The 16,361-nt window shown below is 25.8% G+C and overlaps 4 protein-coding genes across 4 annotated transcripts; 3 read left to right on the plus strand and 1 right to left on the minus strand.

The window, feature by feature from the left end:
- Positions 1-243: 243 nt before the first annotated feature.
- On the plus strand, positions 244-7,555 carry PmUG01_05029700 (structural maintenance of chromosomes protein 3, putative; the record flags this gene model as incomplete). Its single annotated transcript, XM_029003504.1, has 21 exons — positions 244-331; positions 660-1,657; positions 1,842-1,958; positions 2,237-2,359; positions 2,612-2,672; positions 2,822-2,943; positions 3,133-3,519; positions 3,837-4,355; positions 4,577-4,669; positions 4,808-4,855; positions 4,955-5,079; positions 5,304-5,424; positions 5,570-5,630; positions 5,767-5,840; positions 5,982-6,089; positions 6,185-6,275; positions 6,426-6,512; positions 6,680-6,809; positions 6,971-7,021; positions 7,168-7,276; positions 7,529-7,555. 21 exons carry the CDS (start codon positions 244-246, stop codon positions 7,553-7,555), a joined length of 3,540 nt encoding a protein of 1,179 aa, XP_028860443.1.
- A 537-nt stretch (positions 7,556-8,092) lies between these two features.
- PmUG01_05029800 (ubiquitin carboxyl-terminal hydrolase 13, putative) lies at positions 8,093-11,697 on the plus strand (the record flags this gene model as incomplete). Its single annotated transcript, XM_029003505.1, has 4 exons — positions 8,093-8,187; positions 8,671-11,042; positions 11,332-11,419; positions 11,607-11,697. The coding sequence occupies 4 exons, from the start codon at positions 8,093-8,095 to the stop codon at positions 11,695-11,697; spliced, it is 2,646 nt and encodes an 881-aa protein (XP_028860444.1).
- Positions 11,698-12,078: 381 nt separating this feature from the next.
- PmUG01_05029900 (50S ribosomal protein L10, putative) lies at positions 12,079-12,930 on the minus strand (the record flags this gene model as incomplete). Its single annotated transcript, XM_029003506.1, has 1 exon — positions 12,079-12,930. The coding sequence occupies one exon, from the start codon at positions 12,928-12,930 to the stop codon at positions 12,079-12,081; it is 852 nt and encodes a 283-aa protein (XP_028860445.1).
- Positions 12,931-14,588: 1,658 nt separating this feature from the next.
- PmUG01_05030000 (lysine decarboxylase-like protein, putative) lies at positions 14,589-15,623 on the plus strand (the record flags this gene model as incomplete). Its single annotated transcript, XM_029003507.1, has 1 exon — positions 14,589-15,623. One exon carries the CDS (start codon positions 14,589-14,591, stop codon positions 15,621-15,623), a length of 1,035 nt encoding a protein of 344 aa, XP_028860446.1.
- Between the last annotated feature and the right edge of the window lie 738 nt (positions 15,624-16,361).

Genomic DNA, 16,361 nt, shown 5'->3' on the forward strand with positions numbered 1-16,361 from the left:
ATTTAAAGATAATTGAACATGTTCTCGTTATTATGCAAGTGATTATGAATTAGGGAACAATTAAAAACATAAGATATATTTTTTCTTTTTTAGTATTCTTCGTACTCTTCTTATTGTTCATTTTTTTAAAATATATATATTTTAAATAAGTTACTATATCTTATACAAGTCTAAATAAATATTTATATTTTTTTGCCATTAATGTAAAACTGTGGACAGTTTAAAACATACCAGCAACATACAATGCACATAAAGCAAATAAAATTAAAAGGTTTTCGAACGTACAAAAATGAAATAACGATCGATTTTACGAAAGGAATTAATTGCATAGGTATTTAACATGGCATAAATTATTTTAAGTTTATTGCAGAGCCTTCTATGTCAAAATTTGTGCATTTTTAATACAATTTTAGTTCAATTTTTAAGTTTTGTGTTTGTCATTTATACATATACATATATGTTTAAAAAAGTGTATATTTGCCTATGTGCAATATTCATACATACATGCATGTACGTGTATACCTACCCACACACACACACACACATATATATATATATATATATATATATATATATATGAGCGCCCTGTTTTGTTCTTCACCTAGATGTGCACATGTCCCTTAATACACACTTTTTCTTTAATTATTACTGTTCTGTAGTGGGGTTTAATGGGTCAGGTAAAAGTAATATCCTACTGGCCATCGAGTTTATATTAAGCGACATATGTGAGTACAAGCAGGTTTTTTTACATGAAGGAATAGGAAATGCTGTTAGAAGTTGTTATGTGGAAATAATTTTCGATAATTCTGAAAAATATTTTAGTATGTTTAAAGAGAATGAAATTAAAATAAAAAAAGTATTAGAAAATATGAAATGTGAAATATACGTTAATGATAAGAATATTAGTAAGAATCAATATGTTGAGTTGTTAGAAAGTTGTGGTTTATGTATTAATAACTTATATAATATTATTAAGCAAGGACAAATAATAAAGTTGAGTAATATGCAAGATGAAGAAATTTTAAATTATCTAAAAAGTATTTTAGGTGCAAAAATATTTGAAGAAAAAAAAAAAGATGCTTTATCTATGTTAAAAGAATGTGATTCTAAAAAAGATACAATTGAAAAAGAATTCAATGATATGAATACAAAATTAGAGAGCCTACAAGAAGAATTTGAGAAATTTTTAGAATATAAAAAATTAGAAAAAGAAAAAGTTTATTTAGAATACTTTTTAAATGAAATAAATTACAAAAATATTTATGAAGAAACACAAATATTAAAATCAAAACTGCAACAATTAAAAGGTAAAACACAAGATGAAGATAATAATTTAAATTTAAGTAATAGTACCAAATCAGAATATACCGAAAAGTTAAATAAAATGAAGTTAGAAATTGTGTCCTATCAAAATGAGTTAGACAAAACGGTTTCAGAAGAAATTCAAAATAAAAGAAATATTATACATCTAGAAATCCTAATTGATGAAAAAAAAAAAGAAAAAAGCTTAAAAGAATCAAAAAATAAATGCAAAATTGAAAATATAAACCAGATTAACGAATTTATACTCAGAGTTAATGAAAAGTTACAAAGTCTCAAAAGTGTTATCAATATAAAGGAAAGAGAAATAGAGAATAAGAACAATGAAATAAACATGGTATAATGCATTGCACAGTCATAAATATTGAAGCGCCATCAATCTGCTTAGAGCTGCTGGCGCGTATATTACCCTTGTTTTTAAGCGATAAATTAAGGCACAACAAAGCAAAGAAAAATACAAATGTATTTCAGTTTAAACCAAAAATTTTGTATTTTTTTTTTTTCTTTTACCATCTTTTTAGCTTTTATCAAAAAATAAGATGAATAATACGAAGGAGGGAAGTTATTCCCATAATGTGAAAAAAATCGAAAAGATGATAAATGATATCAATAAAGAATTGTCCTTTTTGGAGAAGGAGGTAACAAGGAAAAAAAGGGAGAAAAGAATTACTGATATAGAATAATTTATTACATTATTAATATTACTATAATTACTACTATTATTACTGTTATTATTTGTTTATTTGTTCATTTGTTTGTTCATTTGTTTGTTTGTTCATTTGTTTGTTTGTTCATTTGTTTGTTTGTTCATTTGTTTGTTTGTTTGTTCATTTGTTTGTTTGTTTATTTATTTGTTTGCTTGTTTATTTGATTATTTATTTGATTTTTTTTTTTACTTTTCGGTGATCCTTTGCAGACCATAAAAAACGAAAAATATCTGCAGGAGTTCGAGGAAGAGTCCAAGCTTTTAAAGGAGAATATTGAGGGGAATAAATCATTGTCAGAAAAATATGTGGATGAAATAAATGAACTCAACAATGTAAAAGATATAATTGTATATATGTACTATGTATAAGTGTGCACATATACATACGTACAGAAAGACAGATATAAATACATATATATATATATATACGTTAAGACATGTGTACATATAATTCAAAAAACGTGCAACTGTAGGAAAGCATCTCCGCTTTTACGCACGTATTTTATTATTTTTTTTTTCTCTCCCATTTATACTTGCTCATAGAAATCAGAACGTTGTGTGGAACAAAAAAGGCAATGTCAACAGAAAATATCACAAGGGACTGCAAATTTAAATAACATAAAAAGTCAAATGATTGAAGTAAATGGTAAGCGAACTCACAGAATGAAATGCGTTCAATATAATTTAAATTAATTTTTGCTCACACGTATGTACATATATATAAGAATATATATTTATATACATATATGTGCTATACGTATACATGCAAAATCCATTTTGTGCCGTACATTTCAGAAAAATATGAAGAGATGATAAAAAGTTCTAATAAAGAAATTGTCAAAATGGTTGATCTTATCTTACAAGATGGAAATATAAATAAGGAAAATATTTTAGGATTCTTAATAGACAATATAAATGTTATAAATTTAAAACTATGGATTATATAAGATGCACTATGTCTTGAGCTGTTTGAAGTTTTCATGTTGTTAAGCTGCATGTATTCTCATACGTGCACACATACGTACATAAATAGATAGATACATACATATTTACAATCTTGAGTTCATACACACATTTACTCGTACGTGCATTTATTAATTCCATAGGTAGACAACACGTATGTCAAGGCTGTGGATACCGTTTTGGAAAATCATTATTTCACGCTAATTGTAGAGGATATGAAAACAGCAAAAAAAATAGTTGAGTTTATAGAAAAGAAAAGAGATGAAAAAAAAAATAAAGAATTTGACTTCAAAGATTTTTTTTTCGGAAAATTAACTATAGTACCTTTATTGAACATAAAAAAATATAGTGAGTTTACTTATCCAAATGATAAGAACATTATTCCGTTGATAAATTGTGTAAATTATAATAGCAAAATATATGAATTTTTAAAAAATATTTTATTTAAAACTGTTATTGTAAAATCGTTGGAATCGTGTCAGAATTATTTAGAAGACAGTTACAACTGCGTGAACATTGAGGGAGACTACGTAAGGCAAATATGCGCACGATAAAGGAAAAAAAGGAAAAAAAAGGAAAAAAAGGAAAAAAAAGAAAAAAAAGGAAAGTAAAATATTACACAGTATATTATATGCTTAGCTGTTCTTTATGCGTATACGTATACACATTTTCGCCATATTTTTGAACACTCATTTTTCCCTCTTGTTATAAATTTGCTATTTTATTTATTTCCATTTACACATGGGTTCGTGTGTGCATGAGGATGTACACCTATATGTACATACATATGTTCATATATATATGTTTATATGTTTTTAATTTTTCGTGTACGTTCACCCTTGCGCAGCTAAGCAATCATGGTTTCATGAATGGCGGGTACAACAAAAAAAAATATGGCATTTACACAATATACAACAAGTTGAAAGAATTGAAGGAAGAAGAAAAAAAAGAGAAAAGTACTATTGAAGAGTTAACAAAGAAAATTGAAAAAATAGAGGATGAATTAATAGATATTTATGATAAGAAATCAACTATGTTAGCTCAAAAAAATGGTTGTGTAACAACCCTTAACTCAATTACAAATAACATACATGCGAATGATGAAAACATTAGAACGACCAATGAAAAAATAAAGTATTTAAAAGAAAAAAAAGAAAACCTTGAAGAGTATAAAGATAAATTAAAAATACAAATATTACAGTTACGAAGTAATAATATAAACCCAGATGAATCGCACAATGGGGTAGATGATATTAATTCCTTAAATGATGAGGTCAAAAAATTAAAAGAAGAGCTAAACAAAATTAGAAATGAGTACGATGATTTTAAAAATAAGTTGGAATTGCTCTATCAGAAGAGAAATGAGGTAATCACAGTTTTTTTTTTTTTTTTTTTATTTCTAATAATAATGTGATTAAAATTATTGTAATCCTTTATATTGTTTAATTCGCCAAACCAGATGTTCTTTTCAAAACTTTCCAATTTTGTTCTACTTGTTCCATTTATGTTAATGTTTTGCTTACCATTTTTTGTGTCCTATTTTATTTTCATTTTGTTTGGCGTATTTTACCCATATTTGGCATGCAGAATGATTCGAACATATACATGGAGGAGTACGAAGATGTAGACATAGATGAATACAACAAAGAACTGAAGGATAAAAAATATTACATCGAAAAGGCAAGTTACAAATAGTAGCAAACATTTTACAAAGAGGGAAAGGGAGGTTTATGTCATATATTACGCTTTTATTTTACATGTATTATATGTAAGAATTTGTATAATAATAATAAAAATAATTTGTTTTTTTGTTTTTAGATTGAAAAGGAGAAGATACACTATGAGCAAAAAATAAAACAAATCAAGGTAACATAAAAAAAAGAAAAAAAAAAAAGGCAATAAATAGTTATAAACAATATAATTATATATTTTTTTGTTTCATTCGCCATTCTTCACTCATTGTAGAAAGAAATGGAAAGCGTTAAGTCCAACATAGATAAAATTTTAATAAATGAAAAGAAGCATAAAAAAAAAATATTAGATCTTTGTCATCAGATGAATCAAATAAATGAAGAACTTAGAATTTTAGAGTAAAAATTATACACACTCCATGCTTACAAATGCGCACGCATTATATATATATATATATATATATATATATATATATATATATATATATATATATATATATATACACATTACATACACACAAAAACATATAATGTATATGTTACGTCAATATGTATGTATTATATTAAACGCAATGTTGTACAATGCTTTTTTCTTCATTTCGTTATATGTAAAAACTTTGTAGAGGAAACGAGGAAAATATAAGAAAAAAAAAAATTCTTTTACCACAAGGAATAAAGGAATTCGAAGAATACACAAATTATGATAAGCAGGAGTTGTGTTCAAAACTTAAATCAATTACATTCGTAAAAAAAGAAATTATATGAAATGAAAAATGTGCGTGTTTTCATATGTGTATATGCATTCTTTACTCCTTCAAACATACTTCGTTGTATTTGCGTACTTATAACAACAGTAACAACATTAAATATAACAATGACAACACTGCAGGAACTGAAAAAATATTCAAACGTAAATGAAAAGGCCGGAGATCGATTAAATATGATGATGAGTATACTTTTTTTTTTTTTTTATTTATTAATTTATTTATTTTTTTAAATGAAAGAAAATTTCCAAGCATATTGCGCTGTAGCTAATTTAGCTCTCCAGTTACCATACATTCCTTATTTTGTTTAATTTTTTTTAAGGCGATTTTAATGAACTAAAAAAAAGAAATGAAGAAATAAACACGTCTTATAAGAATATTAAGGAGATGATACAAGTATAATTTCTTTTTACTTGAAGTTACTACATTTTACTATGCAGAAATAGTTTTATTTTGATACACTTAATTTACCATTTTTTTTTTTTTTTTTATCTCATTTTTTTTATTGGCGTTTTATACGTTTTATAAATTTTTCAGCACATTGGAAAAAAAAAGGATGAAGCGTTAGAGGCTACCTACATAAAAATAAATAAATATTTTTCCGAATATTTCTCGCTACTTTTTAAAAACAGAAAAGCTAGTTTGGTAAGTTCTAAAAAGGATTACTTTCTACTTGCACATTTTAAATATAACGATTAGGCTTATAGTGCATATAAATTGTAAATAATGTTCCTTGTTAGGTGTTAAAGAAAATGAGCGAAAAGGAGTACCACGACAAATTAAAGGAAATGAGTGAAAAAAAGATAAGGAAAAAAGCGATCGATGACGAAGGTACGCAAAAGTGCAGGGGAGAAGTTGCACACACATATGTACGTGCACATGTATATAATTAAACATATAACTACATATACATATATACACGCATGCACCGAAAAAATGACTAAGTGGTAAAAAGGTACAAAATATTATTTACCTTTATAGTGTATGTTGATAAAATTACGGGAATTTCTATAAATATCACCTCAAATGAAGATGAGAAAATGCATTATACAATTCAAGAATTGTCAGGTAATAAAATTGAAAGGGTGATACATATATATCATGGACATGTTAATGCTTTAAATAAATAAAAGGACAAATAGTAATTCGCTCTGTTATATTGTATATTATCCAAATATATGTTCGATTTATTTTACTTCTTTTTATTTCACTTACTATATTTTTTTTTTTTTTAGGGGGGGAAAGAAGCATTGTTGCTATTTGTCTGTTTTTGTGTCTAAATAAAATTGATAATTTTTCATTTTTCTTTTTTGATGAAATTGATGCCGCACTGGATACAGTACACAGGGATAATCTCTCATTGCTGTATGAACAAAATAAAAAAATTGTGCCTCAAAAATAATTTATTTTAATATATTATATTTCAGAATATTATACGTCAAAGTATTACACTTGAAAAAAAAAAAAAAAAACTACATTTAAAGTGGTGCAGCTGAATTTTTTTATTTCATTTTATTTTTATACAGACTTAAGGAACTAGCTCGAAGAGGAACACAATTCATAATTACAACATTTAGGTAAAACGAAATAAAATAATAGGCGTAAAAAAAAAAAGAAATAAAAAAAAATGTGCAAAATGAACGTACACAATAAACAAGATGAACGTGCGCCAATGTGTTTACGACTCATACATAATTCTGTTTTTCATTTTTTTGAAATAAAGAAAAGAATTGTTGGAATACTGCGAAAACATGTACATAGTCAAAATTATAGATAGAGAAAGCTATATTTCCAAAGGGACCAAAAAGGAGGCATACGAAATAATTAGCATTGTAAGAATATAACGAATATAAAAAAGCTTCAAAAAACGAAAAACGAAAAACAAAAAACGAAAAACAAAAAATAAAAAATAAAAAATAAAAAAATTGAATGTTTTCACTAGGTTTTATTTACTCATTTTTGAAGGACTGAAAAAAAAATTGTGTGCGCAAAATTAAAAAAAAATGAATCATTATTTAATACTTCATACAATATTTCTTTTTTTTCTTTTTTTATTTTTTTGATTTATATAAACTTACTTTTAGGAAGAAAAAAATGCCTTAGAAAATTAGAACAATTTTATCTGTGAAGAAAAAATGTTTTTTCTTTTTTCATTATATCATATTGTACTATACCTTATACAATATTTCATGTGTTTTTTGTTTTTTTTTTTTTTTTTCATTTAAAAGTGTATCAAGTTATTTAAAAAAAAAAAAAAAAAACATACATATATAAATATATATAATATATGTATTTTATGCATATATATGCGTATGGGCCTGTAGCATGTAGTAGTATTAGAAGGCATTTATTTTATTGACTTCATTTTATCACCATTGTGCGTGGGTGTTATATCATACTATATGGTATTATTATTTTATCTTTATGTTTCATTTTTTTAATTTTATTTCTTGTATGAATATTTAAAAAAACGCTTCTCTACGAGTAATAACACCTTAAGTTATTTTCACAAAAGTAAAAAAGTACATAAAGGTCTCCTAACATAAGGGAAAAAAGTACAAAAGTACGAAAGTACAAAATATCTTCGGAGTAGAAGGAGAAAACATAATATTGTCTCCCATTTTGAGTTCAAACAAGTGAATAAAAACATGGCTGATATTAAAAACGTTATATCCTCAATTTCAAGCAGTTTAAATGAACCAACGAAAGAAGACATTATATATTTGGGGGAATGTAGCGTAACGTAATTGCCATGAAAATGAAAAAATAAAATAAAACATATATACATGTACATATATGTATTATATATATATATTTTTATTTATACCAATATACGTACATTTGCTCATATGTGTATATAGAGGGTGACCCATTTGTTATTGTGTGAATATGATGTGAGTATGTTGGGAGAACGAACAAATGAGAATAAAAGCAAAGTTGATAATTTTTTTTTCTCAAACTTAAAAGCATAATTATTTAAAAAGGAGCTTTTCTTAAGAGTTTTTTTTTTTTTTTTTTTTTTTTATCTAACATACTGTTGTGTTGTATATAGTATATTTCATTTGACACTTTTATCAACGTATCGAAATTGAGTAGTGAAATTTGCACCGATTTGTAAATTATTCGTAAGTGCATATATGTATGCATACACATACATGTATACATATATATACGTGATTAGCTACAAGTATACCATTTCTGCTTTTCTCACTTCCATGTTTTGTAGAGGGCACAAGGACATCTTCGATGAGGGGGTATTTATCGATTTGCTGTCGTTCGAAAGCTTCAGTTTGAAGTGCTTGAAATATAATTACAACCGATTAAATCCAGCAAGTGTTAGTAAAAAACATAGGTTTTATTTAAATATAAAAAAAAAGAAAAAGCTACTAGAGAACATAGAAGAAAAGAGTGATATAACAAATTTGAATCTAAACGCGAAAGGAGGTTTTAACGAGAAAAAGGTCTATGAATATGAGTGGAATTATTCTATTTATGATTTTGAAACGGGTATATATATAAAATTAGAACAACTAGATGAAAATACTAGAAAAATATGTAACAGTATAATAAATCACAAAAATGAATTGAAAAAAGAAAGTATAAACAAATGGGTTAATGAAATTAAGGAGAGTAAATATGCAAAAGATTTGATACAACTACCTAACATTAGAATAAAGAATGAGCATATAGCTTGTGCAGTTTGTAAGTCTACAAAAAATATTTGGTTAAATTTATCAGATGGGTATATCGGTTGTGGTAGAAAAATTTATAATTATGGAGGTGGTTGTTTAAATAATGAGGAGGGAGCATCCTTAAAACATTATTATGAAAGTGGTAAGAAATATCCTCTAGTTGTTAAGTTAGGTACTATAACAAAAGAAGGAGAAGCAGATGTTTTTTCTTATGCAGATGATGAAAATGATAGTGTAATAGATCCATATATTGCCGTACATTTAAAAAATTTAGGTATAAATATTATGAATTTAGAAAAAACAGAAATTACTACTTTAGAAAAAGAAATACAAGAAAATCAAAACATTAACTTTTCATCCATACTAGATAAAGATATACAGACAGTATGTGAACAAGGAAAAGTTGGTTTCATCAATTTAGGTAATACCTGCTATATGAATAGTGCATTACAAGTTTTGTTATCAATTAAAGATATTAGTTATAGGTATTACAACAATATGTATGATTTTTTACTTAGTTTAGATTTTAAAAAAAAAACACATGAAGATATGTTTTTACAGTACTCCAAGTTGTGTTATATGATATATCAACCAGATGATTATATTAAAAAAAAAAAAAATTATATTAAAAAATTTAAAGAAGAATGTGTAGATAGAAATATACAAGTAAATTATGATAGTGACATAGATGATGAAAATTGTGTAAGCATTAATCCGTCCATGTTTAGAAATTGCCTTAATCAAAAAAGTAACTCCTTTAGTAATAACAATCAACAAGACATATATGAATATTTGTCCTTCCTTATAAATGAACTAATTGATAATGAAAATAATATATTCGATAGAACATTAAAAAGTAATAACAATAAGCGGAAATTGGAGAATGGGGATAACGCAGAATACGGTCAGTATAACCAAGAGGGGGAGGCGAATAAAAGCGAAAAAATGATGGAAAGTACTGCTACTTCCACCATTATTACTGGTTCCCCAAAAGCGGAAAGGGAAAAGTCCATATTTAACTACTTTACCTTCGAAATAGAACAGACAATAGTGAGTAACGAAGAAAATAAAAGTGTGAGCTCCTTTCAAAATATTATATTATCTCTGGACATTCCGCTAGACAGTATTATATTAAAAAAAAATGAACAGGAGGAATTAACAAATGTTAAAATTTCTTTATTAGATTGCTTAAAAAATTATATTAAAAAAGATCATATAGATGAATACTATTGTGAAAAGGAGAAAACAAAAGTTTCCGCTCATAGAGTTATGAAATTCAAATCATTCCCTCCTTATCTTTTCATTCATCTCAAACGTTTTTATGCTGATGAAAACTGGTGCGCTAAAAAAATTAACATACCCGTGGAAACGGACGAATATATTAATCTTGAGTTTATGAGGTCTGAAAACGGTGCTCACTCGGGTAATGATGGCGATCATAACAACGATAACAATAATGTTAATAATGGTGTTAACAATGACAGTCGTTCAAGGGGCATTCCAAACAGTGCAAACAACAACAATCGAAATTCCGAGAGTAATATTTTAGAACAGTATAAAGAGCTTGTTGAATCATTATTAGATTTTGGTTTTGAAAAAGACAAAGTAATTGAAGCCATTAAAAAAGTTAAAGTAAAAAATGTAAACAATTGCATATCATATATTTATGGAGAAGATTCAGTAGAGTTAGACCTTGAAGCAAATGACAATAAAACAGAAATTTATACGAATAATTTGGATTCTATTATTAGTATGGGAATAAAAAAAGAAGTGGCCATGGCTTCTCTTTTGATAAATAAAAATGACCTACAGAAATCCATTGATTATATTTTTTCAAACATGGATCTCCTCACTGACAGCAAATGCGACTTGATTATAAGTAGCAACAAGTGCGACGATGGATTGGGTAAAAAACAGGGGAGGGACAGAGAGACTAACACACATATATATATACACACATATATATATAGGTGCATGCATGTACATTGAAGATTATTTATTTTTATGTGCAATGCTTTTAAAAGTGTAAATTGATAAATTGGGAGAGATGCTAAAAAAGAAAAATTATACCAAAAATGTTGGCCAAGGAGTATGCACGAATAAATGTATGTATATACATATATACGAACATACGTCTATGTATGCATATATATATATATATATGTAAATATGCATTTGCATGTTTTTCTTTACAGCTAATTATGAATTAGTAGCGTCCATCGTACACATAGGGAACAATGCAAATTCAGGGCACTACATATGCTACATAAAGGACAATTCTCAGTAAGAACTCGGAATGAAAAAAAAAAAAAAAAAAATGCACATTTTAACCGTTAAGCTAGCACTGTTGCCGTTTATGCATGAATAATTACACTTAAATGTTCACACAAATGTATTAATGTATGGATGTATTTATTTATTTATTTATCTATCCATATATATATATGTTTTTTTTTCTTTCCCATTTAAGGTGGTACGTGTGCAACGACAATAAGATTGGTCTATGTGGTGCAAATTTGGGCAAGGATGTGGCATATATTCACTTATACAAAAGAGTCTAAACATTTGTACCTATGTAATAACGCTGTTCACATTTTTCTTTTCAACATGTTCATTTGTGCATATACCTTTTATTTATTAATTTACATCACACGGGTTTCTGCATATATGTATATATATATATACACGTGTGTATATGTGTGCATTAATGCATATACACTTTTTGAGAAGGTTGTGCCAACTTTAAATGTTACAAAAAAAAATAAAAAAGAATAAAAAAAGCAAATACAATGCAATGCATTTCAATGAAATAAAAAGAATTATGTAAGACCTACAACATTAAAATTTGCGAAAACGATTTCCAGGAAGAAAATTTTCCTTAGAAAAAAAAAAAAAAAATTAATTTTTAAATAGACAATTTTTTGCATGTACAAAATAATTATTTATTCTTTTTTTTGCGAATGTAAATAAATTCCTTTTGCTATGGATGAAGGAATTTGCATAATCGAGCTAGGTATGCTTGTAATTATTTTATTGATTTTATTTATAATATGACCAAAATATACATTATATGATTTCAAGTTTATTAAATCTTCTGTTTCCTTTTTATTTAAAACTGTATTTTCATATACTGCCACTTTTATAACGTTATTCAGTTTATATTCTTTATATAAGGAGCAAAACATTTTATTTCGATAGAGGGAGAAAGATATGTAATTTTCATCCATAATAAACAAATATACATTGCTTTCTTTTAAAAATGGAGTAACAGCTTCAAAGGGGGTATTTTTAACAGCCAGTTTCATTAACGTGTTTTTAACCATATGTATTCGTACATGTGGTCTTGGCATATTTATTAGTAAGTCCATTCTTAAATTTGGAGTTAACTTAAAACTGTTTAATTGAATTAATAATTTTGTTACTTTCAAAATTCTTTTAACTTTTCTAACAATTTCTTCCTTTCCTTCTCTCGTATTTCTGTATCCACTACATTTTCTGCTTTTTAAGGAAAATTTTCTATTAAAATAACTTATCTTTTTTTTTCTTTTTTCCTCCCCTATATAGCTATTGTTTGTAAATATTTTTTTTTTCAAGAAACATGTAATAATATTCTGTCTCGTTAATAATTTTCCATTTTTTTTTACTAACGTTGCAGATATAAATGGCGTCTTTCCTTCAAATGTGTTAGTATATTTAAAGTTTTTTTCTGAATGGTTAGGAACATTTGTTCGATAAATAAAATATAATAACAATGAAAAAGATAAATATTTAATATTTATCCTTCTGATATACATTATATATTATACATGTATGTGGGGGCAACCTCTAGTTTAAACAAAATACCCTGTTATGAAAAATGCATTTTTCATGGTTCAGGCATCATAATATTTTTGTAACATAATCACTAACACATCCTTTATAGTGTATGGTATTATTTAACCATTCAGACAATATTGTTCATAAAATGTAAATAATATCCTATGTTTAGTACAGTTAATTTTTGTATTTACGTTTGCAGTGTTTTAGTTGTATAATATCCCCATATATTACAAAATTGAGTAGCTTGCATTTTTTTTATTTTCCGCGTTTGTTTTATTTTACTATATAATTTTTTACTTTATTCTGTTTTACTTTATTATATTCTATTTCCTTTATTTTTTAGCATATTTCATTTTTTTTTCTTTTACTTTTTGTAAAAGTAAATAATTTCTTAGAAATAATTGCTAAGGAACAAATTAGAAAAATATTAACATAATTTTGGTGAGTTATTCTTTATTAAGCGCACGAATGGGAACTTAATAGATAGGAGTATATGCATATATAAATATAGCAGGTGTTTATTATACACATTGTTTTATTTAGTTTTATTATGTTTTGTTATGTTTTTTTATGTTTTGATATGTTTTTTTATGTTCTGTTTACTTTTGTGTGTGCACTGCACCACAAGTTTTAAGCTCGTAAATGTTTCTTTTTTGCATATTATACATACATGAGTAGGTACATAAAAAAGTATACTCATATAGTATATTTGCTTCTTTCGAATAGGTAACAATTATTAGGACCTTTTAAAAACAGCTAGAAAAAAAAAAAAAAAATACTATTATATAAAATGGTTGCATTTACTAAAGTAAAAAATAATTTACAGTGTATCTGTAATTTACCTAATATATTTTTTTTTTTATTAAAAAAGATACATCATCTTCTTTATAAATTGTATGAACAAGTATACATTGTACATAAAATATGACAAATGCATGCATTTTTGTAAAAAAAAGTAAGTTCTTAGCAAAACATAAATTTCAAATTTTGGAATAAGATTTATTATTCCAAAAAATTAATCTTAAATTAAAACATATATTTATATGTGTATAATTAGTTTAACATATATATCACATACTGTATTTTTTTATAAAAAGCAACATTAAAGATAGAGAAAAAAAAAAAACCTATTAAATTTATATACAACACGCACGTACATAATACTTCTGAGAAAAAAAAAAAAATTCATGCTGCGTAAGTTTTTTGGAAAATTAAAATAACATACATGATATTCTATACGTTGAAATTGTGTTATATGTAGTATGCGTTTTTGTGAATACATAATATGTACGAACATACAAATACATATATATATATATATATATATATGTACATACGTATAATATACGCTTGTATATGTACGTTTGTGCATGTGATCACCTGTGTGACATTCCTCTAACAGTATTTTAATTGCAATATTATAAGTATATACCTGAACAGTACAGGTAAAAAGGTTCAACATTAAATTTTACGTATATTACACACTCATTCTAGGGAAAAAATAGTTATTAGTAGCTCAAATTGGTGTGCAAAAAAAAAAAAAAAAAAAAAAAAAAAGAGAAAAAAAAATGTAAAACGGAAAAAAAAAGAAGAAACGAAGGAAGAAAAGAGAAGAAAGAAGAGAAAAAAAAAAATGGATAAAATAGATGAAAAAAATAAAAACTCCAATAATGACATAAAAAGCGAGATAAATAGCGACGTAGAAAGCGATGGCAAGGAAGTGGAAGTAAGTGAGATTTATAATAAAAGTAATTTCATTAACGGTAAAGGGGGGAGATTGGTTCGAATACTGTCCGAATTCGTTGGTGTGCAAGATGCATTACGAGATGAAGGTATATTTTTCACTGTTGTAATATTTGGGTCATCTAGATCATTAAGCAATGAAAAATATGAAGCAAGAAAAAGAAAATTTGAAAAGAAACTAAGTAAGTTCAGTGAAAAAATAACAAATAATGTTCCATTAATAGGTGAAGAAATAAAAGAATATGAAAAGGTAAAAACAGAAATGGACAAATTACAAAAATTAAGATGGACTACTGAATATTATGTAAAAATATATGATCTTTCTAAAAGATTAACATTATTTTTCGGAACAGAGGAAGGTCAAAAAGCAGTAAAAAATATATCCAATCATTTACCGAAGGTTCATAACTTTTTACCAAATATAAAAGGAGAGAAGAGTCCAAATAATTATACTGTTGCAATATGTACAGGTGGTGGACCAGGTTTTATGGAAGCAGCAAATAAAGGAAGTAGAGAAGCAAATGGAAAGTCATTAGGTTTTATGATTTCTTTACCTTTTGAAAAGGGAGCAAATCAATATGTTGATAAAAATTTATCTTTTAAATTTCATTATTTTTTCACCAGAAAATTTTGGTTAGTTTATTTATCATTAGCATTTATTATATTACCAGGAGGCTTTGGAACCCTAGATGAATTAATGGAAATTTTGACCTTAAAACAATGTAGGAAATTTAAACGAAATGTACCTATAATTCTTTTTGGAAAAGATTTCTGGTCATCTATTCTAAATTTTAAAAAATTAGTGGATTATGGTCTTATATCTCAAGAAGATTTAGACAGCATATATTTTACTGATTCTACAGAAGAAGCTTATAACTATGTAATTAATCATTTAAAAAAAACAAGTTTGTCAGATACGGCGTAAAATTTTGAATTATGCATCTAACAAAATAGGTGTGGTAAGCGTTAAGTAGATATGCCTATATGCATATATGTGTAAATATATATATATATATATATATATATATACTCATTTCTTGTGATTATAATATGAACGCACAGTTCTTGCTACATATGTTCCATGCAGGACCGTATTTGCTTTTTTACTGTTCGCACATATATATATATATATATATATATATATATATATATATATATATATATATATATATATATATATATATTCATATCTATATTAATATATGTGCATGAATGCTATAACTATGGCCTATACATGCATAGTATGTGTGATCATATAAATATGTGATATGTAAACATTTGAGAAAGAAAAAAAAAAAAGAGCATCGTAATTTTTTCCTTTTTTTTTAATGTGTTAATATTTAAACTTTTTGTAAAAAAATTTAATAATGTGTCCTTTTATTTCTACATTTTTTTTTTTTTTTTTTTTAATAAAAAATTCAAAAATAAAAAGTGCTTTATTACATTTTGCAGTCATTTGATAACTATATTTCGATAACACAATTTACATCATCATCAGCTAAGTCGCATATTTTGTGTATTTCAAACTTTTATTAAAAAACCTTTTTAGGTCATTTCGTTTGTTAATTTATTATGCACAATGACATCTTTTGGATTAAGACATAGCTCGTTCATTTTTTCCCAACGTATATTTCACGTGTTAAGTATACACACATGTACAGTT

This window comes from Plasmodium malariae (assembly GCF_900090045.1).
Source record: "Plasmodium malariae genome assembly, chromosome: 5".
In the NCBI taxonomy this organism is placed as follows: domain Eukaryota; phylum Apicomplexa; class Aconoidasida; order Haemosporida; family Plasmodiidae; genus Plasmodium; species Plasmodium malariae.